Genomic DNA, 23,544 nt, shown 5'->3' with positions numbered 1-23,544 from the left:
TAGAATATTTCTCTGAAATGTAGCAGAGTAGAAGTAGAAAGTGGCATGACAAGAAAAGACTTAAGTAAAGTACAAGTACCTCAAATTTGTACTTAAGTACAGTACTTAAGTAAATGCACTTTGTTACATTCCACCCCCCCCCTCCCCCATCATGCCCATACATTACACCAACTGGGTGTTTGTGGCGACATTCCCAGCAGGGGTTGAATATTTCACTCAGTTTGAACATCATATACTGTAGGTTCAATGAAGAGCTGGAAGAAGCCGATGGAAAATACCGTATATAAGATACTGTCAGACAGTGTGGGATAAGATACGTTTTCTGGGTTGAAGCCGAGGAGGAAACTCTGGACTGAGTCAAAGCAGCAGACGTCAGCAGCTGCAGACAGTCTGGTGACGTGTAAACTGCAGCTCGGACACAGTGTACTGACATCAGACACACACACACACACACACACACACACACACACACACCTGCCTGCCTGAACACAAGCGCACACACACAAATCCCTGCAGCATATTAGCGTTTTAACATGCTCTCACAAATCTCTCTCTCACAAACAAACACACGCACATGCACACACACACACACACGCACGCACGCACGCACACACACACACACACACACACACACACACACACACACACCTGCCTGAACACAGCAGAGGACTGGGACTACAGGCAAAGCACTAAAATGTTAAAGTGCTTTCAGCTCTCAGCACACACAACATAAAACTTATTTTTACTCCGAAGTGTGGATGGATGGAGGGCAGATCTTCATTTCTGCTGCGTCTCATTACACTGAACACATTCACTTCCTACAGAACAGAAAGTACTTTTAGAAGAACTGAGGAAGCTGGCAGAAGCAACCGTATTTGCTTTATTTATTAGGAAAAAGAACCCCTTCATTTAATATTAAATTACATTAAAACTACTAAACAAAGTGAACCACTAAATGATTTTCAGTCTGCTCTTTCAGAAATGATAACTTACTTTAAGTTTTAGGTGAGGTACATGGCATGTCTTGCAGAAATAAAGGACAATTGAGACATTAAACTTTGAGACTTAAGGGACCCTGAGTTTATAACCAGCAATATGTGCAAATGATTACATTATTCGGGTATTTTTTAGCTTTTTATTACGTTCAGGGTTATCAAAAGTTCAAGTAGTTTGGTACTTTTTCATGCTCATTAAATACCAAAAAACACATCTTTGGAAGAATGAAAAATGAAATGGACAGCTTTGCTTATTCTGAGAGCTTTGCCATCAGTGACACAATAAATACAAAGTTTGTCCTAAAGGTGGCGCCAGAGGAAAAGGCCATTCTGTTACCTAAATAAAAGGTCCAATGTGTAACGTTTTTAGTTGTTCATTATCAAAATCTGTGTTGCCTGTTCACAATCTTGTCCTTTTTCATGAATATTTACCACCACCATCAATTCCAAGTATTCCTTTTGGCTTGAAATTTTACATTTGCATTCGCATGAACTGGGGTAGACGCTCCATATTCATGCGCCATCTTGAAATACGTTAGCCGGTAAGGGACATACAGGACATACTGCTCCGCCTTTCACGTTTTCGCTGTCACATGATAAACTCACAGGTGCTGCTAATGCTGCTAATGGGTATCGTAACTTCCCGGCCCCGGCAAGTTTGAAGAAGGAAACATGGAGGAACACACGTATTCAAAATTAAAATTTCAGGAACAGGAGTCTTCTTCTTCGCCCAGAAAAAGAAAAAGGATATTGAAAAGAGCAAGAGACCGGCATCATCAGAAAAAAAGCGTGAAGGCTACCGTAGCTGTAATACGTACTTTGAACTGCGTGGCGCGAGAGAGTTGATTGCGATATATGATCTCAACGCTAGATGGGAGAAATTCCTACACACTGGACCTTTAAGAGTTTACGTTGGCAGTTTTTAGCCTGGACGTACTGAAAGACACCTGAAATAAAAAGATGTGGTGTTACAGAAAATTATACTTTGGTTTTTTGACGAATCAAGCAAACAAGCCATAAGGTGTTAATTAGTGAGCTTTAAAGCTGCTGATGGGCGAATATTTTACCTTCAGACAGAGCAAGGCTAGCTGTGTTCAGTCTTTATGCTAAGCTAGGCTAACCGTTTGCTGGCCTCGCTTAATGTTTGGCGCACAGCACAGACATGAGAGTGGTATCAATCTTCTTATCTAACTCTCGACTACAAAGTGTATTTCTGTATGTCAAACCCTTAAGGTCCCATGGACTTTCTACTTTTTTAATTTTTTAAGTTTGGAAATTGTAAGAAATTCTGAAATTGAAACTGCAAACATAATCTGATTATGACCTGAGACAGTTGAGATTAGTTTGAGGGATTTTTGGCATTAGCTCAGTCCGTATACCCTGGAAATCCAGAGTTCTCATGAGAGCACAATTTGAATTTGCTCAGCGAGTCCCTCTGGCATTCAGTAATGATGCTCATTAACTATGCCCTTGTAGCCGAGCTGCACCAATCACATCGGTGTATCTGATATAGGGGGGCCAGAGGCGAGCTAAACAGATGACAACAGTTTAATCTATCAGTTAGCTCCGCTGGTAGCTAAGAGTTTAATCTACCAGTTAGCTCTGCTGGTAGCTAAGAGTTTAATCTACCAGTTAGCTCTGCTGGTAGCTAAGAGTTTAATCTACCAGTTAGCTCCGCTGGTAGCTAAGAGTTTAATCTACCAGTTAGCTCTGCTGGTAGCTAAGCGTATGGGGCTCTGGACACGTTACCCCGTGTATTGTTGTGATTGGTCGTAGTGTTTTCCAATTGCGTGCATTGAGATTTTCAAATGCATGCTTGGTGCCGCTCCTCGAGTTGGGCCATTTTCATTACTCAATCCCAGACCCTTAATCTTTCAGATTTGGGTCTGGATTTCCAGGCTACAGTCCGTAGGGAGTTGGGTTGGCAACCGGAGGGTCGCTGGTTCAAGTCCCCATACGGACCAAAGTACGGAGTGTGGACCGGTAGATGGAGAGATGCCAGTTCACCTCCTGGGCACTGCCAAGGCACCAAACCCCAAAATGCTCAGGCCTGTGTGTAGTGTGTTCTAACAACAGAGTGTAAAAATTGTAATTTCCCCACTAGGGATGAATAAAAAGTAAAAAAAAAAAAAATAAAAAAAATAAAAAGAACGCTGGTGCTTTTGCGGCTTCTGTTTGGATCATAAAAAAGTTTGATTTTAAAACGCTTCTGCACAACCCTTAGAAACTCCTGCCTTCACTCGTGTTCTTCGCAGGTACACACATGCTTCTCTGCTTGTTCAGCAAAAACACTAAATAACTATGTGAGCTTTTAATCTCCTTCAGCAGAAAAACGCAGGAACAATAGGAGACTCCTGCTAGCTTGTTGGACTGCTGCTAAATGCCAACAGAATGTTAAATGTCACAATTTTTGAGTCCAGGGTGCCGAGAACAGAAATGGACTTCCAACAAAAGGAAATCACATGTAGACCTTTTAGCAGGCTCAAGAGTCGCTGACTCTCTAAGTATTCATCAATCATGACTGTGCAGTATCAGCCCGAAGCGAAACCTGACATTAAAAGCTCTGCTTATTAGTGTAATTAATCTTTCCTTGGGGTATCTTTGGCTCTTACAGACTTGTTACAATGTCATCTTGGCTGCAGCAACAGAGTCTGCCAACACGACTCTTTATTCAGATAAAACCAGATGCATACGTGTTTATGTTCATGTGCATGTAAGTGCATGTTTATTCATGGGATTCTGAGGGTCTGTTTTCGTCTACTTTTATCTTAATTTTTTCACGCTTGATGTGTCTCCTTCCTGTGCTGTTTTACATTACATAGGCCTACATCTCTTCGCAGGTAACGAATGAGGACAAGATCGTATTGATAGCGGGAATTGTAGATAATCCATATCACATTCCAATCTGATTTGTTCTTGTGGGCTTTTATTCTGAAGTGGATCAGATTGAGACACTCTTTCAAATTTGGAATGCAAATCAAACCTGGAATCGTCTTCGTACTCGCCAAAACATGGCAGCTGAACACGGGGCAACAATAAATACCACATGTCTTTGTGTTGTTTTCCCTGAACATGTCCCAGCGGCGCCCATGCAAGGTGTTACGGAGGGAAGAGTAGCAGTGCCCTCAAGTCCCTGCACAGCCACGGTACACTTAGTACTACTGATTTATGCTGCCTTCACACTGGCACTTGAAATCAGCTCCGTAATACGCAATGCGCCCCCAGTGGACGTCCTACTACACCGTTGAAAGCGTCGGAAGCGAGTAGAAAAAAAATGGCGGAGAGACTAGTACGACTCATTCTGTCAGTGTCCGAATGTCTAATTCTCTATGACCTCTCATCTGAGGGCTATAGAGATATAAACAGAAAGGCTGCTGCATGGAGAAAAGTTTCCCACGATGTTGATATGTCAGGTCGGTTAAATGTGATATAGGGGTATAATACATTTTAATTGTATTAACTGCCCTAATAACGTTAGGAAATCATGAAAATAAAAAAATTGCATGACAACATATTGTACATAATATAATATATATCAACTAACCCCATGACAACATATTGTTATTAAATCATTATTTATTTTATTAAAAGTTAAGAATTCAGATTTGTTTATCAGTACCATAGCAACGCTAACTTCCGCTCGGATTGTCGGATAGGAACCGTCCGTTGCCTATGTCGTACGAGTTCAACTTTTTTAACACATCCGGATGACCAACAGACCCGATTTTTTTCGCACTCACATCGCATCGGTTCGGACCCATTCCCATGCGGTCTGCGAATCTCCGTAGGAACTGAATGACTTATGGTTGTTTCGCAGCCGTATCTACTGTGCCAATGTGAAGGCGCCGTTAGCCTGATTTGCCTTATCAAGGGCTTATGTGAGCCTGTTGTTTATTTGACATCTCGTCCACTGTTTGTTAGTTTTGTTGCAGCAGTTATGACGGGACGTTTTAAAGCCCTGACACACCAACCCGATTATCGGCCGTTGGACAGTCTGGCGAGGTCAGTGACTCAAGTTTGTTCGGTGTGTTCCGTGCTGTCGTCAGTCGGAGGAGCTGTCGGCCTTAATTTGGGCCGATTTGACATGTTGAATCGGAAGGCGGGCAGTCGGACTCAATGGCCAATCTGATTGGTGGAGCACTAACTCGGAAATGACGAGCGGGATGAGCATGACTAACGCTTCTCAAAATCTGACGAAAATCTTTTAAACTGACCTTTGTCGATCTGAAATGAAGACAGATTCAGCAACTGCATGGCCTATTTCTCTCTTAAAATGTTTTCAGAAACACGTTTCGGTGAACTATCTTCGTAAAATATGAGATCGTATTCCGAACGAGCTGCCATTATGCTCGGTTGTAAAATCCGGGAGCAGCCAGACCCACGTGAAGCGTTTGTCCAATCAGCTGCCGGTTTTCATGTTTTGGGCGACAATACAGATTAGCGCCGCCTGCTGTTATGTTATGTAAGGCTCGCGCACACGCAGAATGTACGCTCACACACGCTCACAAGTATTTATTTCAGAAGGTAAAAATATGAGTTGCAAAAGAATATTTCAGTTTTTTATTAATCTGACAGTTTTTTTTCTGGTATTTAGCATAATAAAGGGCTGTTAGCATGGCTATCAAATTTGAATCTTATGATCCCTTTAAATTGTCTTTTTTATCAAACACAGACCATGTAAATTTAAGATAAGATAAAACTTTCTTTATCCCGAGGGAAATTGCTGTGCAGCATTTGGGGAAAGTGAAAATATGGGGCCAAGATAACAATAAGGTGCAAATATATACAATGCCAAAATCAGGATAACAGTATCGATCATACAAAATAAAATCAGGTTAATGGCAGGTCTAAGAAGGTTGCATATAGATGTATATATGTGCAGTATCAGATCTGAAGCATAAGTAGTGTAGGAGTTCATGGTTAGTATCGAACAGTCTGATTACGTCCATGATATTGCTTCCACTACTTTCACCAATTTATGTGCAAATAAAGTAAACCCAATTGCTTTTCCTCCACACTGTTACAGAACAGGAGGATGTAATTCCATTGACAGTATGCATTTACGTGATACATCTCCTGTGCTGTGAATTATGGGCATATAAGATGTGAATTTCCACCCAGAACAGGAGGATAAAGTCCCACCAAACAGAGAGGAAACATACGGCCAAGAGTCCAAGAGAGACAGGAAGCCGCAGGGTCCTCTGACTATTTGCACTCGTCAGTCAAACCTGCACATTTCCCTGACTGGCTGTAACCTCCTGGTGATGGGTGTGTTTGCATTGGCACCCTGGACAGGATCTGACAGCCCTGACTACACCCCACCCTCACCCTCACCCCTACCCATGGGACACACACACACACACACACACACACACACACACACATATATTACCTGTTAATGGTCAGCTGAGGACACAGTGTGTGTGTGTGTATATATGTGTGCGTGTACATGCGTTTGCGTGTGCATGTGTGTGTGTGTTTGTTTGTGAGAGAGAGATTTTTAGCATGTTAATACGCAAATATGCTGCAGGGATTTGTGCGCGTGTGTACTTGTGTGTGTGTGTGTGTGTGTGTGTGTGTGTGTGTGTGTGTGTGTGTGTGTGTGTGTGTGTGTGTGTGCGTGTGTGTGAGAGAGAGAGATTTTTAGCATGTTAATACACTAATATGCTGCAGGGATTTGTGTGAGTGTGTGTGCTTGTGTGTGTGTGTGTGTGTGTGTGTGTGTGTGTGTGTTTGTGTGTGTGTGTGTGTGTGTGTGTGTGCGTGCGTGCGTGTGTGTGTTTTCTTGTTTAACTATATTTGTGGGGTCCAAAAACCGGGAGTCTAGTATACTTGTCGGGTCCGGACAGCTTTGTGGGGCCAAAATGCTGGACCCCACAAGTTTAAAGGGCTGTTTGAGGGTTAAGACTTGGTTTTAAGATTAGGGTTAGAATTAGGTTATGGTTAGGGTTAAGGTTAGGCATTTAGTTGTGATGGTTAAGGTTAGGGTAAGGGGCTAGGGAATGCATTATGTCAATGACATACAAAGATAGTGAAACGCACTATGGGTGTGTGTGTGTGTGTGTGTGTGTGTGTGTGTGTGTGTGAGAGAGAGATTTTTTAGCATGTTAATACGCTGATATGCTGTAGGGATTTGCTCCCATTCAGACAGCATTGGTAAGGTCCAACGAGACCTGATGATGATGGAGGACCAGGTTCCAGTTAAGTCAGGTTCTTCCACAGAAAACTGGGAAAACCGTTTCTTTATGGACCTGGTTTTGTTGTTGTTTGTCATTTTGATTCAGGAAAGGGTCTTTCTCCAAAATGTTGGCACAAACAAAAATACCATTATGCTGTAGCATTATGATTTTCCTTCACTGGAAGTACGGGTGTGTTCACGTTAGGTACGATTGATTCGTACTGTACCCGAGTACGATTTGATACAAGCTCAGTTTGCACTGCTTTATTCTCATATATTGTTATCATACCTGTCTTATTCTATATTAGCTGTTCTTATATTTTCTCTAACAGATGTTCTTTTCAACTGCTCTAATATTTTTTGTAAAGCACTTTAAATTGCCTTGCTGTTAAAATGGGCTATATAGAAATAAAGCTGCCTTGCCTTGTCTTGGCTTTCTGCGCTTTAAGTCAAGCCTGCTGTCGCCACATTCCAAAGGACATGACGTGAAGCGTTCAACATGTATACACAACAAAAGTGTGTTAATCACTGAGATTAAACATGGGAGCCCGCTAGTCAACAACAGCTTCACAATAGAAGCAAACAGGCTGTATTTACTTCAGTATATTTCATTAATTGTATCAACGGTGGAACAAGAAAGAGAAGCCAATATTTGTCAGGGGAAGTATATACTGTATGCACATAGTTTCCAGTTGCATGTGTGTGTCAGTAGTCAAGGAGAAGACGAATAAACCAAATGTTTTTCTTTTCAGCTTCACCTTGTTCCCCACAGAGATATGCTGCGTTCCAGACACAGTTTTTAGCCTGTAAGTTACGACTTCAAGTCACGACTCATGACTTGGTAGCTTTCCAGGCAAAGTCACGCATCATCCAGATAAACTGTGATTGAGTGAAAGTCGGTTTAGTTACGTTTATGTACAGCAGATTTGTGCGTCTGCTGATAAAAATGACATTTGGCACACCGTCAAAGCTGGCTAGTAGGGGTGCACAATATATCGACTCAATATCGTTATCGCGATATCACGTTGCGCGATATTATACCGAAAGTCTCGCGATAATTACGCGATATTTCGTTTGCGTTGCATCCCGCCCGACATTTACCCAAAGAGTATAGAAGCAACAAGAGGAGAAACTCAATAGAACGTTGTGTTACATTCAGTCCAAGATGGCGGAGCTGCAGTTCCATTGAGTTTCTCCTCTTGTTACGTCTATACTCTTTGATCCACCTCTCGAAAAATACACATCACTTGGTAGCGTTGTATTTCCCCCGACTCATTTCCTGGTTCTCCTTCTCCATAAACAACATTAAGTTTCTCTCACTAACACTCTATGGTCACTACTCGCTCCGAAGAAAATCGCCGTCACTCTCTCACCTTTTCTTCGCTCTACCACACACACCCACACACACCCACATGCTCGACGCACACAGCGTGGAGCCTCCGCAGAACCATAAAACGAAGCGAAAGAAAAGAAAGGAGCTAAAGAGAGAGCGAAGAGTGGAGCAAAAATAACACAAAAGTAAGAAAATGAGTGTTGCTCTGGGAGACGACGAAATAACAGAGATTGAAAAGAAACTTTAGAGGCCAAAAGTATTAGGTACAAAAGAGAGCGACATGCACTCGCTTGTGGGTGCTCCTGGGCGTGCCTAGCCTACCCCTGGTTGCTTGGCAACAGTAAACAGAAATTCTCCGGTGCTACCTTAAACCATGTCTTAAAAGTTACTTCAGAGGTATTGTTAAGTCACAAGAACGATGTTTTTGGATTTAAAAGTATTTATTTCTCGAAAAAGTAACACAATATATGAGATTAAATGCCAAACATATCAGATATATACATAAATACCATGTCCTGAAGCGTTGTCCGCCATCTTGAATTATTTTCTTCGACGTGAGCTGCCCTCACGCTGCCTTCACTGTGATTGGCAGTCGCTCGTGGCCAAACGGCCACTCCCATTGAAAATGAATGGTAGCTGTTTCTTGTAGCTAATGTGACTGTAGGGTAATGCCTCCTCCTCGGAAGCTTGGAAATACTTTGGTTTTAAGCCAACAGATGTGCATTGCATTGTTTTTTATACTGTAGTCGTGTATATACAACCAGTACAACATGTCCTGTTCTATAGACATGCTCTTTATTTATTTATTTTATACTGTCCAAGCAGTAAAACATGTCCTGTTCTGTAGACACATGTTGGACCAGTCCAATATGACTGTCAGTTGAAATAAACCTTGCGTTGTAAGAAAACTTTTATTTGTTATAAATCTATTTTGATGCGTTTTCCCATAACTTTGGTAATTTTACATATGTTTAAAAATATCGAAATTAATATCGATATCGCAATATTCATTATCGATATCGCAATATCACATTTTTTCAATATCGTGCACCCCTACTGGCTAGCTAAACATTGTGCCGTTGGCAGGGTTCAGGTTAGGCTACCTAACGTTAAAGTTAGCTAGCGGCTACCTAACGTTGACGTTAGCTAGCGCTAGCTGATACTAGCGCTAGCTGATACTAGCGATTTCTAGTCGCCAACATATTTTGGGCTTCATTTAATAAACATAACCTGTAGTAGTACACAACTGTATGTGTATTGTTTTGATTACAATGAGCAGGATTACTTTACGTTGCCTATTTATGTCTATTTATTTTGATTTCTGACCGTTAATCACCGGCGTCTGTACAGCATCAAACGCCATTGTTGTTTATGTGTGTGTGACGTCAAAAACTGTAACTGGGAGTACAACGATCTGGTATGAGTTCACGGGTAGTAAGTTATGGGTTTGACTGCCGTTCCAGGTCACTTTCACAGTTAGAAAGTTGTGAATACACGGGTTACGGGTTGCCAGGAACACAGCATTAGACACGGTCATGCATGCTTGTGAGACTTACAACAGCTGTTTGTGGATTGTGTGCCTTGCTCAAAAACTCTTTGCCTGTGGATGCTGATGCTTTTCCAGTATTATTTCGATCAATTTAGGCATTTAAACTAAAAGAAAACTCTACCGACTGCAGCTTCTTCCAGCAAAAGACTGACCGGCCATTATCCATGAGTTGCACTGAAGAGAGACAGTGTTTGTGTGTGTGGGAGGGTAATATGAGGAATCCAGTGACTGTACTGACAATCCTGTTATCTGTGGAGTTTGTGCTGTACACAATGAGTCTCTGTTCGCCTCAGTGGCTGGTTCAGACTGAGGGGGGCCAGCAAGGGACTCTTTGCCCTCTGCAGCGCCTACAAGGGCTTCTCCAGCCTGGCTCGGTGAGCATCCATTATCCCTGACATTATGATTCATTAAACAACTGCAAAATAGCAGCGGCACCATTGCTCAGCGCCACCCAAGACGGTTTTGATTGGTTTAAAGAAATGCCAATAAACCAGAGCACGTTTTTCTCCCAACCTGTATTGTTGTGTGGACTAGCCAGACATTACTCCGCAGCGCTATGGAGATAGGTCTGTCAGTGCAAGACTAGTGATTATACACTGTGTTCCAAATTATTATGCATATACTGTTTTTGTTTTTTTATTTTTTCCCCTAAATAGTATATACAATTGGCAGTTAATAGGATTTTGTACACACTCTACACTCTACAATTATATCGTAATCAGGATACAGTATTTTTCTGCATTAGGAGGTAATTTTACTCAAATCAAAGCTATTTCAATCAAAAACGTCATTACAGATCAAGTTACATATTAACATAGGAGCCCTTATTTGATATCACTTTAACTACTCTCTCATCCATTGAACTTGTAAGTCCATGTACAGTTTCTGCCTGTATTTCCTTTGAGGATGCCAGAATTGCCTCCCAGAGCTGCTGTTTTGAGGTAAACTGCCACCCACCCTCATAGAGCTTCCTTTTAAGGATGCTCCAGAGGTTCTCAATAGGGTTGAGATCAGGGGATGATGGCGGCCAGACCATGAGTTTCTCTCCTTTTATGCCCATAGCAGCCAAGGCTTCAATGGTATTTTTTGCAGCATGGGATGGTGCGTTGTCTTGCATGAAAATGATTTTACTCCGGAAGGCACGGTTCTTCTTTTTATACCATGGCAGGAAATGGGCAGTTAGGAATTCCACATATTTTGCAGAGGTCATTTTGACACCTTCAGGCACCCTAAAGGGGCCTACCAACTCGCTTCCCATGATTCCAGCCCAGAACATGACTCCGCCATTCCTTGCTGACGTCGCAGCCTTGTTGGCCATCCACCAACCATCCAGAACTCCATCCATCTGGACCATCCAGTGTAGCACGGCATTCATCAGTGAAAAAAACTGTTAGTTAATTAGTCAATTAGAATTAGTCGTTTCTCATAATCGTTTCTCCTTGTGGGCATTGGTTAAGGGTGGCTGAAATACAGCTTGACGCACATCAGCAAGCCTCTGGAGGATCCTCCATCGAGAGGTTCTTGGGACTCCAGAGGCACCAGCAGCTTCAAATACCTGTTAACTAGTCATCAGTGGGTTTTTCACAGCTGCTCTCTAAACACATAAATTGCCTTACAGAAACTTTCCTTAATACGCCTTTATCCGAACGAACCCGTCTGCGCTCTGAATCACACGCAAATCTTTTCACAGTACGAAGATCTCTCTTAATTTTTTGTGAAATATCCAATGTTTTCATACCTTTTGCAAGATACTGCACTATTGCACACTTTTCATCTGCAGAAAGATCTTCCTTTTTCCCCATATTGCATGAAACCTGTGCCTTGCTTAATAATATGGAACAACCTCCTTAAGTTTCCCTTTGATTAGGCTCACCTGGTAAACTAATTACCAAACCTGTCTCAGATTGATGCCAGTGATCTAAACAGACAGGAGAAGTAGCACAATTGAAAACTTTCATTGAAAAACTAAAAATCAAATGTTTGTTTAATTGAAATCATATTTGCATAATAATTTGGAACAAAGTGTATAACTTAAAACATTAAAACACACTCTAGAAAATATCCAGCCACATGTTACACATTATAAGCTGCCACAGAAGTGATACACCTGCCTTTCAATCGTTATTTGCGATTCATAACTGAATCCTAACAGCTGATGACGTGTCTGACATGATGATCCTGGTCTCTATGTTTGAAACATTAGACTCATGGAGGAGTGTTCTCCACGTCTCGCTCCCTCCCATCGGAATATCCCAAACTTTTTCTCTCCTGACAGAAATGTGTCTCTGATTCACAACACACTTTTGATTTATGAGGCTCGCCAGTATGAACAACTGCACTACTAAATACTTAGTTTTTTTATAATTCTTACCAACTGTATGGGAAAGTAAGCTGAATTAAGTCAAATCTTATTTTTTCTTTTCATCACAACCTATCCCTGAGCTCTTCAGGGAAGTAACATTCTAAAGGAGGCAACTCTGCATTTTGTTTAACCTCCATATTGTCTTCCCGTCGACCATGCACTTGTTCTCCGGTTTGGTTTGCCTGTTTATAAAGCATAAAGTAGCCTATAAATGATCACCCAATTCTGTGTTACATCCTTTTGGCCAACTTCATAAGTTATTACCACTAGTTTTACACTTCTTTATGGAATTGCTGGTGAATAAATCTAATTTCCATGAAATTACGCCTAATTATTGAGTAAAATAAGCAGCAATTAGGAATTATCTTGACTAATAGTTAAGGTCAGAGAAACATGTTTATGGATGATCACAGATTTTCTCCTGGGGAGACCTTAAAAGTAGTGATCATCAATTAGCGTACAGGACCATCCATGTTATTTTTAGGAAATTTGGTTGAAAAGAAAACCATGTTTCTGACATAGAAACTTTGAAAATGGGTCAAATTTGACCCAAGGACAACATGTGGGTTAAAACTATTAAAAGCTCTCAAGAAAGTGGGCACATCTTGATCACACAGCGCCCCCTGGTGGTTAAAGCATCAAGTTAATATGCAACCTGAACATTTTCACACCAGTGAGTGAGCAGGGAGAGGTCCAGTGACTCTTTTTGTTTTCATTTACACTGACATTTGTAATGTACCTATGGATGTATGTTTTTTTTACCCCTACGAGAGTTTTGCATGTTTTCTTGTTCAGAGAGGTTCAGCAGCGTGTTGCGTTATTAGATCTCAAGCAGGGAAGAGCACATCAATTGGGCTTTTATACACCTTCAGGGAGGAAAAGATAGCACAGGGTGCTGGAGAGAGCGACATACTGACACAATATCAGAAAACACAAGGCAACTGTCCAATGTCTACCTGGTTGTTTATTTAGAAAAGGATATTGTAATCTCAACTGACCTGGTTAAATGAAGGTCAAGAAAGAAATATTAGGATGCATCTTTGTGGAATAATATCCTAAGTAACATTCGTTTTTATCACAGGAAAGGTACATTTTAAAAAGAAAGTCAGATCTTACCTTCACTGAAATTATTTATCATGAGGTTTCTTATTGTATGGTTAAAAATAGTTGATTTTCTTCTTTGTCTACGTGAGCTACCTTAATGTTAGCCATATAATATACTGTAATATATAACTTTGTTTTCAAGATATTAATCTATTTGCTTGGTTTGTTATTGTTTTTATTTAATTCTTTTTTTTTAAAAAATTTGGAGTCTTTTTTTGTTATTTAGTTCTATAAGCAGATGTTGTTGTATTTCTTTTATTTTATGTATATGTCATGAAATGTTTTAATATTGTCTGATTACGTGTTGTTTTGGACCCCCTGGTCGTCTAGGCGTCCGCTAATGGGGATCCTTAAAATAAATACAAATACACTGAAACTAGGATCAGTGATGGTGTATATTACAGTGTTGCCACTCAATCAACATGAACAGCAGGGTACTTTGTTTAAAAGATTATTATCATCATCACTGAGTGCCTTCACTTGACACAATGTATGTATTATGACTTGATCATGTGGAAGAAGAAAATGTTTTCCCTGAATATGCAAACTTGCATATCTGTTGCAATGGTGTATCACATTACAAATTTGCAAACAGATCTGGCTGTGACCTTTTCATGTCTAGATATGATACAGAACATACAAGTACTCATTCTGTCTTCATTTTATAAATAAAAGATAAACATGCAGATGTTCCAGCGGGACAGAAATGACCAACTTAACTGTCTCTGTGTTTCCTGTGCAGAAACTCTCTTTAAACATGAATTTGCTCTTTTTGCCATTACATAAATTGGTTTAGTAAAATCATGTTTATTATCAATACCGTTGAAATAAGTATTACTTATTAAAGCTATAAAAAAGGAAATAACTGAACATAGTGAGGCAGAGATGCTTTTATTTCCCCTGTGCGAACACAACATTTCAAGACAATTACAAAAGTCCAGCAAAGGGATGCTTTCTTTTTCCCAAAGTGAGAAAACAGTGTGAATTACAACAAGGCTTCACGTTGTTAATAGAAAACAAAGACATACGTTAGTAAGTATCAATCAACATGATTCATATGACCTGTGGTATTAATGGACTACCGTAGTGTAAAGTGTGATGCAGCTGAAAGGAATCAGTTTTACAAATTTGCAGATGGTCCCTGAAGGGAAGAGAGACACGCCGAGTTCCCACCTTGGTGCAGATCTACAAACATCTCCATTAATGAAGCTTTGAAGGATGACTTTTAATTGATGTCAGATCCAACAAATGCAATAACACTGAATGTCAACTTCCAGGCAGAAATAGCCAATACTTTGAAGTATATTTTACAATCCAGGGAATGTACTTTAATTGTGTTAAAGGAAAGTTTGCTCGTGTTTGTTTTGCAGCTTTTTACACAAACAGGAAAGACTGAAAATGGCAGCGATGCTTGAAATGTGCAGTTGCATGTCCTGGGTGCACGTTCAATCTCCGAACGGTGTGCACCGATTCGCTACGATTTCTGGATTGAACGATATGTTACCTCGGAACTGTGTCAAACGGTTTGCGACGAGCTTTGAGGTATGTCTTCTCTTGTTTGGTGGGTGTGTCAGAGACGTTACCCAATCAGCAGCGATGTCTGTTTAACCCTTGTGTTGTATTCCAATTCGACCATGCATCGTCCTCCTGGTCCAAACTGAAAATCAACACTTTTTCAGGCGTTTATGTCTCTTTTTTCGACACTTTTGGAGCTTTATTCATTGTTTTTTGGCACGTTTTTGACATTTAACGCTGCTTTTCACTACCACGTATGAACACCACCAACACCAAATCATTACTAGTTTTACACTTATTACTTATTTTTGGACTTCATGGTCAATAAAAAACCTAATTTATAGGAAATTATACCTCATTTTTGAGTTAAAAAAACAGAACTTATGAATTATTTAGACTAATATTAAAGGAAGGATAATCATAGAAGGGTCAACGTTCAGTCGGGATACCGTTTCAAAACATTTCAGTTTTTTTTTCAAATGTTAAAAAAAATGAACAAAAAAACCCAAAATTCAGTAAAAGTAGAGATCCAATATTTTGTTGGTCTTGCGAAGCACGTTGTATGGAGTCATCTGTGTTATTTTTTTAGGGTAATCCAAACTAGGTAGTTAAAAAGAAACCCATATTTCTGATATAGACATTTAGACAACGGGTCAAATTTGACCCGAAGACAACACAAGGGTTAAACTCATAGTAATGTGGTAAATCACAACACTTAGAAGAACTGCATCCAAGGGGATGCGGGGGGTCATTTAGGACCTTTTAGGACAGGTAAAGAACTTGAATTTCAGCATAAATCTTCACTTTGCATCAGCAGCAATGATTTCCTACGAAAAATACACACACATACAGATTGAGGAAGTAAGCTGATTTTAAAATCCATAACAGTTCAATTGCTAATGACAATGGTCGCGACTTGCAGGACTAATACGCTCAATGTGAATTTACTGTTGCAGAGAAAGATTAATAACATGTGTATTGTCGTCTGATTCAAGCAAAACTGCTTACAGACAATATATATATTCAATCAAAGTAATAATAACTAAAACTATTGTTTTTAACCCTACAGATTAACAGAAACTTTTACGGAGATCATAAACATAAATCCATACGGACTTAAACACTTTATCCCCATCATGGCACCTGTTCTACGGGAAGCAGATTCCTTCATTTGGTGCCGTTGTACTTGACCTCCTTCCCGCATTTCTTCAGCGTCTCCGTGAGAACTTCCACGTCCTTGTCGGACTCGATCCAAACCAGTTTCTTAGGCAGGTCGATCTCAAACTTCACATCTGAGAGCACAGAGAACAAAGACGCACTTTGTTTAATTCCAAGAAGCAACAGCACCGGAGACACTCGCAATGCACTGGATTATATAAGGACAAGATTAGAGGTGCATGATATATCGCCTCAATATCGTTATCATGATATCACGTTGCGCAATATTATATCGAAAAAGTCGCAATAAGTATGCAACATTTTGTTTATTTTGTGGAGCGCTGCGTCCCGTCCGTGTGGCTTAGTTGTGTTTGATTTATAGCCCGCTTCAAACGCTATAATGATCATGTTTCATTGGCCAGTTACCGTACCACTTGCACATGTTAGTACACGTCAGCGCACGGGTAGTCTGGTCCTACCAGACTGGTACATTTCATTTGTACAGAGAGTCTGTCCACTCTCCATTGACAAGTGTTAACTTCCTTGAAGGCGGGTACTCTGTTGAAGTTTAAAACTATTGGATCTGCCCAGAGCCACTCTGGATCTGCCATAACCAATCGCTAACGTTTGGTCGTGACGTATGTCATGCGCATGTGCAACAAGAGGGGAGACCGACAACAACTATCGGCTTATATTTAGCATTAGCATCGCTAGCGTTAACCTTAGCCAACTCCTTCACCACTAACGGAGCGAGCTGGAAAATCTAACTTTTCCCGAACCCCGTGGGGAGGAGGGCTACAACATCATGGCCACCAACACAACTCAGCAAAGATTGTTCTTGCTCGGGCTTTAACTTCTGGATATTAGGCAGCGTTGCCACAACGGACCGAACGGCTTCGCTCGCATCTTTCTAGCGCACGACCTCAACGTCATCGTTCTCAGACACTCCCTCTGTTCGCTGATTGGACCGCCAAATATTTGGCAGAAGAAAACCCAAGACTATACCACAAACCCAGACGAAGTACTGAAGGAAAATGAAAATTGAGCGGAAGTACGTAGGAGGGCGGAGCCAGGCTAGCACACAGGTCCACTACGTGACAAACCCTATGGAGCGTACAACGGTGTGTGCATATTTCGACAGAGTGACAGTGTAAATGAAGAAATAGATAGAGACAACAAAACGGAACGAATCAGAGAAGCGAAAGAAAAGTTGTGTCCTGTTCTCTTTATTTATATATTTTATACTGTCCAACTAGTAAAACATGTCCTGTTCTGTAGACATGGTGCTTATTTATTTATTCATGTTGGACCAGTCCAATATGACTGTCAGTTGAAATAAACCTTGTGTTGTAAGAAAACTAAAAAAGTTTTGATGCGTTTTCCCATAACTTTTGTAATTTTACATGTGTTTAAAATAATCAAAATTAATATTGATATCGCAATATTCACAATCAATATCGCAATATCACATTTTGTCAATATCCAAGCAAACCTAGACAAGATTCACCATAAAACGCTCTAATTCTAATGTCGGTCAAATGTCATTTTTCCGGCTCCCTCTCCCTCCGGCACTTGACATTTTAATGACTAAGCCAAAATAAAATAAAAAAATAAAAAAGTGCCACTGCATCAGGTGACATGTGGGCTGAGTCAACATTCAAAGACAAAGTCATGAGCTGGATGTTTGGATTGCTTTATTAAGACAACAATTCCATTATTAGAAATAAAACCAACAGGTGGTAAAGGCTGATGTTATGTAGCTGGAGTCAGAGGGGAACATGCATCCCACTAGACGTAGTCTACAGTATATCGACCACGGTTTATTTCTGGGATTGTTCAGGTGCCGCCAGAAATTCCGCCAGATGTCTTTCATTTCGGCCGGATGTCGGTCACTAGGGTTGCACGATTTTGACAAAATATGATATTGCGGTATCAATTATGAATATTGCGATATAGATATTAATTTGATATATTTTGAAACATATGTAAAATTACAAAAGTTATGGGAAAACGCATCAAAATATCTTCGTAACAAATTAAACAAGTTTTCTTACAACACAAGGTTTATTTCAGCTGACAGTCATATTGGACTGGTACAACATGAATAAATAAATAAGGACCATGTCTACAGAACAGGACATATTGTACTGGTTGGACAGTATTTATAAATAAAGAGAACAGGACATATTGTACTGGTTGGACAGTAGAAAATATATAAATAAAGAGAACAGGACACAACTTTTCTTTTGCTTCTCTGATTCGTTCCGTTGTCTCTATTTCTTCAACAGAGACCAGCTGAAAAGAGGAGCTGCAGCAGTGAGAGAGAGTGGTGCAGTACAACACAAATATGGTGTTTTTTGAAAATTAAACCATGTAAACCTATTCTGGTACAACCTTAAAATAAAATTATGAACAAGAAAATGAGCATAATATGGGTGCTTTAAAAAAAATAATGCAGATTAATCCATTCCATATTGACGTTTGACCCGGAGCCGTTCTAGCCACCATTGGACTGTAAAATGAAGGAGGGAGACGAGAATGTGCTGCCTGGATCATTAACTGGAACATTTACTTGTAAAAATCTTCTTCCTGCCAACCCTGGCTACCGAAATCTGGTGCCACTGATATGTCTGCTCTTCTCTCTGGTGCTCTGAAACAGAAGATACAGGCAACACAAACACCGCTGCATGTGACGCTAGTTAACACTATACTCGACAGCAGCTAACGTTAGCCTACCGCTAGCTAGTTAACACTATACTCGACAGCAGCTAACGTTAGCCTACCGCTAGCTAGTAGCTGGATTAAACACGGTTACAATGCTGACAGCTAACGCTGAACGGTGTAAAGCAGGGTTGGCGAACCTGTGGCTCTTGAGCCGTATGCGGCTCTTTGCCTGCTCCTTTTGAGGCTCTTACTGTGTGGCTGGGGGCTGTGTTATTGGTGGATTTATTTTTATTTTTTTATTAACTTTTTGAAACATTTCAGATAAGTACAAAAAAAATGGAATGCACTTGCCAATACATTTGCCAATTATTTTAAAATAAAAAATAATGCAGCAGAGTTTTGAGGACAAATTCTGCAACCCGTGGGAAAAAAAAAGCGGCCACAGATCACTTTCCTCATTAACCCTTTCACTGCTGAATCAGATTGTTTGAAAGCCCCTCTAGTGACAAACGAGTGAAAGAGTCACTTCGAGTGGCACAACCGAGTTCAAGCAAGACCTGAAAAGGATTGTGGATAACAAAGACTGTCAGATTTCCCACTGAGTCAGTCTAAGTAAGAAAAAAAAACTATGAAAACTGCTATGTATTATGACTGCCATCAGACCTGGAAGTCACTGTTGCTGTTGTAGTGTGGACGTGCATGTGTTGTGTGGCTTTTTGCTATGGTGCAGGTTTTTTTTGTGGCTCTTTATGCTGAACTGGTTGGCCACCCCTGGTGTAAAGTGTGACTCAACAGCGGGATGTAACAATCTGCAGCTGCCGAGCTGCCGTCGGAAAAACAACACAGACGCGTTCAATGAAACTGGTAAACTACAGCTTCGTGGTGCATTTGAAGTTATTGTAAATGTCCTTGGTGGTTGTTTTTGTCGTTCAACAGCAATTTACTAGTGAAATAAGTTATTGTTATTCATTATTATTAAATCATTTAATTTTGACCATATGGCCTTAGCAATAAACAAGCCATTCTTTAATGTCACCAACGGTTGTTTAGTACCCTTTGTTTTCTTTTCTTTTTTTACTTTCTTAAAAAGTATCGGTTCAGGCACCATTAATTATGTATGCGATTAATTTTGATTAATTAATCACAGAGTCTGTAATTAATTAGATTTTTTTTTTTTATCGATTGACAGCCCTACTTTCGATATAATATTGCGCAACGTGATATCGCGATAACGATATTGAGTCGATATATCATGCACCCTTAAGGGGCACCGTTGCTGCGTCTGGCCCTTAGCGCTGCCCAAGACGCTTGCGATTGGTTTAAAGAAACGCCAATAATCCAGAGCACGTTTTTCTCCCATCCCGGAATGCTGTGGAGGTAGGTAGGTAGGTCCAGCAATGACAGACTACACTATACGTGGATGGTATGACTGCCTGATATGTAGCTATATCCTATATTGATATAAATATTCATGGTGTCTGTATTTTCTCTTCTTACAGCACCCAGAGAAGAATAGGACTGTCGGTCTCACCTCCCAGCTTGTTGAGGACTCTGGTAACAGCTCCTGAGCATCCCTCACACGTCATCGCCACCTCAAACTCGTGCTTCTGTAAATAGAAACAGGGATATATAGATGATATAATGTGCTGGTTTTCTACGGAGTCATTGATGCTGTGTTTTGTGGGGATAAGGACTCTTTTATTTAATATATTTATAATTCAATTAATTACATCAAGGCCTAAGTTTTAAGTCCAACTTTACAAATATTTTATAAAGTACATTTAAACTAGGGCTGCACAATATATCGTTTTTTTTATCGACATCGCAATATCAGCGGGCGCAATAAACACATTATGAAATGTCTGCGGCATATCGCGACAGGCGGCAACATATCGCGACAGGCGGCAACATATCGCGAAAGGCTGCGACATATCGCGAAAGACACTCATTCAATTCAATGTTCAATTTGTTCAATAAAACAATGTTGGAAATGATTTCCTTTCAGAATACTAAAAGCAGCAGAAATGTAGAACTGAGTACACTTTAGTATATAGTTTATTTATCGCAAGTACTATCGTTATTGCAATATTCAACGTTATCACATATTTTCCTCATATCGTGCAAGCCTGGTGAGACCGTGAGATCAGTCTGGCATCTTGAGATAGAGAAAATTTGAGCCGTTCGCCAAACGACCGACCAATCAGCGTTGGTTTTGAAGCGGGCAACAGTTGTTTAGACTGTTCAGTCTGAGATGAGCGTAGCTATCGCGCAAGTTTTATCCGAATTAGAAAGTATGCCTTCATTGAAAGAAGAGCAAAAAACGGCACTGGAGGCTTTTCTGAGGAACAGATGTTTTTGCTCTTCTTCAGAAGTGTACCGTGAAAACTTGGTGGGGATTGTCGTTGATGAGGTTCATGTCACACACAAATGGTAAGTTTAAAAACGTTAACGTTGCTACGTTACCTAACTTAATTGTATGTTAAACGATGGCATTAGAAGAACCGCAAGGTCCTTGAAGCCAAACTAATGCTAGCTACACTAACTTAGCTACCTTCGTTGATCTGATTGGTTGATTTGGCCCGTCTATCGCCAACATAGGTGGTGAGAGACAGATGGTTTATCCAATCAGCTAACCAGTATTTTCGCCCCTTCCCAAAAGTTCTCCAACGGAAAGTTTGCAGATGGGTATACCGAGCAAATGTGAAACAATCCATCTGGCGGAGTCAGGTTAATATCGTGCAGCCCTATTTTTAACCTTTTGTTTGATTTCTTCATATGGAAACATAACAAGGCACAATCGATTGTAGCCAGCTCTTAAGAGGATTTTTTTCTTCTCCCTTCCAGGAGGGTGAAAAACAATCTGTTTAAATTTCCTTTTGTTCCATTTAAGTACAATACAAGCACTTTACAATGAACCTTGGCTGCACTGCTCAGCAGCACGCTATCATGGCTTCCATTTGAATGGTTTGATACTTTTAACGAACAGACACACCTTTTTGTATTTCGTTGTTTTCTGTAAACTGTAATAAATGTCCCATGTTGTCTTGCGTGTTGTGTTTGTGGTTTTGCCCTTTACTTGAAAATCAAACGTTTCCTCGAGAGACAAATAAAGGTCCGAACTAAGTTGTAGCATATACAAAAACATATCTAAAGATCACAGGTCAGATAAGATAAGATACACCTTTATTGATCCTCAGACGGGAAATGTACACGTTGCAGAAACACAGGACAGAAATGAGTACAGCTAGAGAAGTACAAAATAAGATACATACACAACTAGTACAAGTTAATTAACTATACAAGAGCAATTACAGACAAGTTAGAAGGTAAGTCATAGGTTAAAGTGAGACGTTAAAGTGACAGTTATGAGGGAAAGTGACATGGTATGGTGTGATTAATAGCAGTGAGTCTAGAATATATGTAAACAGAAATATAATGTAGTATATTTGATGTGGTAAGACAGTATAACATTCACATACTGGTAGTGTTAAAATGAGGTAAAAGATATAGTATAGATGCAATGTAATAGTAATATAATAGGCTACTACTACTATAATAACATAATAGTATAGAAAGAAAGAAAGGATGGAAGAAGGAAGGAAGAAAGAAAGAAGGAAAGGATAGAAAAAGGGAAGGAAAGAAAGAAAGATAGGTAGTATAATGAAGAGAAACAATGTCATGTGAATACCAGCATAATACCACCTGATCTTATTGTGACGTTGGAACTGTTAGTCATCAACGTTACGTCATTGCTGTTAACTTTATGTGCTGCTCAATTCACGCTATTGCTCAATCAAACCAATGAACACAATCGATATTTGCTGTTGTCTGGCCTCTAACCATGCCACGGTTAGAGGCCAGACAACAGCAAATATCGATTGTGGATAGTGAAGTTAAACTTACTGTACCAGCCAACTAAAGCAAGTTTGATAGCGAGCTTGAATGCTACTTAACAATGCGGAGAGGGAACGCGAACTTATCTTCGCGCTTAAGCTAAATTAAAGCTACAATTACGCTCGTTACTCACGGTCATGTTTATGGCGTAACCCGGTTGTCAGACCAGCAGTGGACTTTTGCCTCTGAATGACTTGCAAACGTTGCAAGTGCTGTAAACAGCTCAAGAAATTTCCTCTAACGTTTGCTGTGTGAAGCTAGCTTTGATCAACAAAACAACAGGATTTCCGGTATGAAAAAAAAAAAAAACACAATTATAATAATATTTTTTATTATTATATGGACATATTTTTATGTTGCAATGTTTTTGGATCAATGAACAATTAGAAAATAATTTTAAAAAAAAACGTATGTTTGTATAGAGGATGTAGTGTGTAATAAATACAAACTAAAAGATGACGTAAAGAATGTGTGTTGTTTTATTTTGAAGGTTAACCCGTTTCACTTCTACTGCTATTATTTTTGGCTAACTTGACGGACAGCAAGCTATCACCCGGACATGTATCATGAATGACTTGACTTTCTCTTTTTTTACTGCACATTTCAAACCCCTTTGTGTAATTTAGTGAATTTCCATTTAGTTGCTTGAGCAAATTATACTAAAAGAAGAGAGAGTAATCGAAAGACAAACTGCGTAGATAAACAAAGTCTGGCCGCCCGGGGCATAAATCAAGCGCTTCCAAAACGTACATGTTTTCCAAAATAAAAGCCCTATCAGAACGGGATTTAAAT

At 40.0% G+C, this 23,544-nt stretch overlaps 1 protein-coding gene and 1 long non-coding RNA gene across 5 annotated transcripts; one reads left to right on the top strand and one right to left on the bottom strand.

Moving 5' to 3' along the window:
* The first annotated feature begins 1,434 nt into the window (after positions 1-1,434).
* Positions 1,435-15,867, top strand: LOC118495771. Its single transcript, XR_004898206.1, has 3 exons — positions 1,435-1,445; positions 7,859-7,864; positions 15,793-15,867. It is a non-coding gene; the product is annotated as an uncharacterized LOC118495771 (long non-coding RNA).
* Positions 3,889-23,050, bottom strand: atox1 (antioxidant 1 copper chaperone). 4 transcript variants are annotated; one of them, XR_004898202.1, is made up of 6 exons: positions 22,886-23,050; positions 20,390-20,465; positions 16,180-16,328; positions 15,793-15,863; positions 15,285-15,289; positions 3,889-3,900 (listed from the first exon to the last, which is right to left on the bottom strand). XR_004898202.1 is itself a non-coding variant. In XM_031317124.2 (4 exons), exons 1-3 carry the CDS (start codon positions 22,889-22,891, stop codon positions 16,204-16,206), a joined length of 207 nt encoding a protein of 68 aa, XP_031172984.1. In that variant the 5' UTR covers positions 22,892-23,050; the 3' UTR covers positions 15,515-15,863; positions 16,180-16,203. The 4 variants fall into 4 exon arrangements, 2 of the variants coding, with proteins under 2 accessions (XP_031172984.1, XP_031172983.1); XR_004107970.2 differs by lacking the exons at positions 3,889-3,900; positions 15,285-15,289 and adding an exon at positions 15,515-15,697 and having other exon boundaries at positions 15,786-15,863; XM_031317124.2 differs by lacking the exons at positions 3,889-3,900; positions 15,285-15,289 and having other exon boundaries at positions 15,515-15,863.
* Between the last annotated feature and the right edge of the window lie 494 nt (positions 23,051-23,544).

The sequence above is a fragment of the Sander lucioperca genome, chromosome 1 (assembly GCF_008315115.2).
Source record: "Sander lucioperca isolate FBNREF2018 chromosome 1, SLUC_FBN_1.2, whole genome shotgun sequence".
NCBI classification, from domain to species: Eukaryota; Metazoa; Chordata; class Actinopteri; order Perciformes; family Percidae; genus Sander; species Sander lucioperca.
The sequence above is the reverse complement of the archived record's forward strand: the minus strand, read 5'-3'. Positions and strand labels throughout refer to the sequence as shown.

Excerpts from the sequence above, each read along its gene's own strand:
- atox1 (XM_031317124.2), bottom strand. Across the intron at positions 16,329-20,389 it reads AGTCCTCAACAAGCTGGGAG|ATGTGAAGTTTGAGATCGAC; the intron begins GTGAGACCGACA and ends CTGTGCTCTCAG.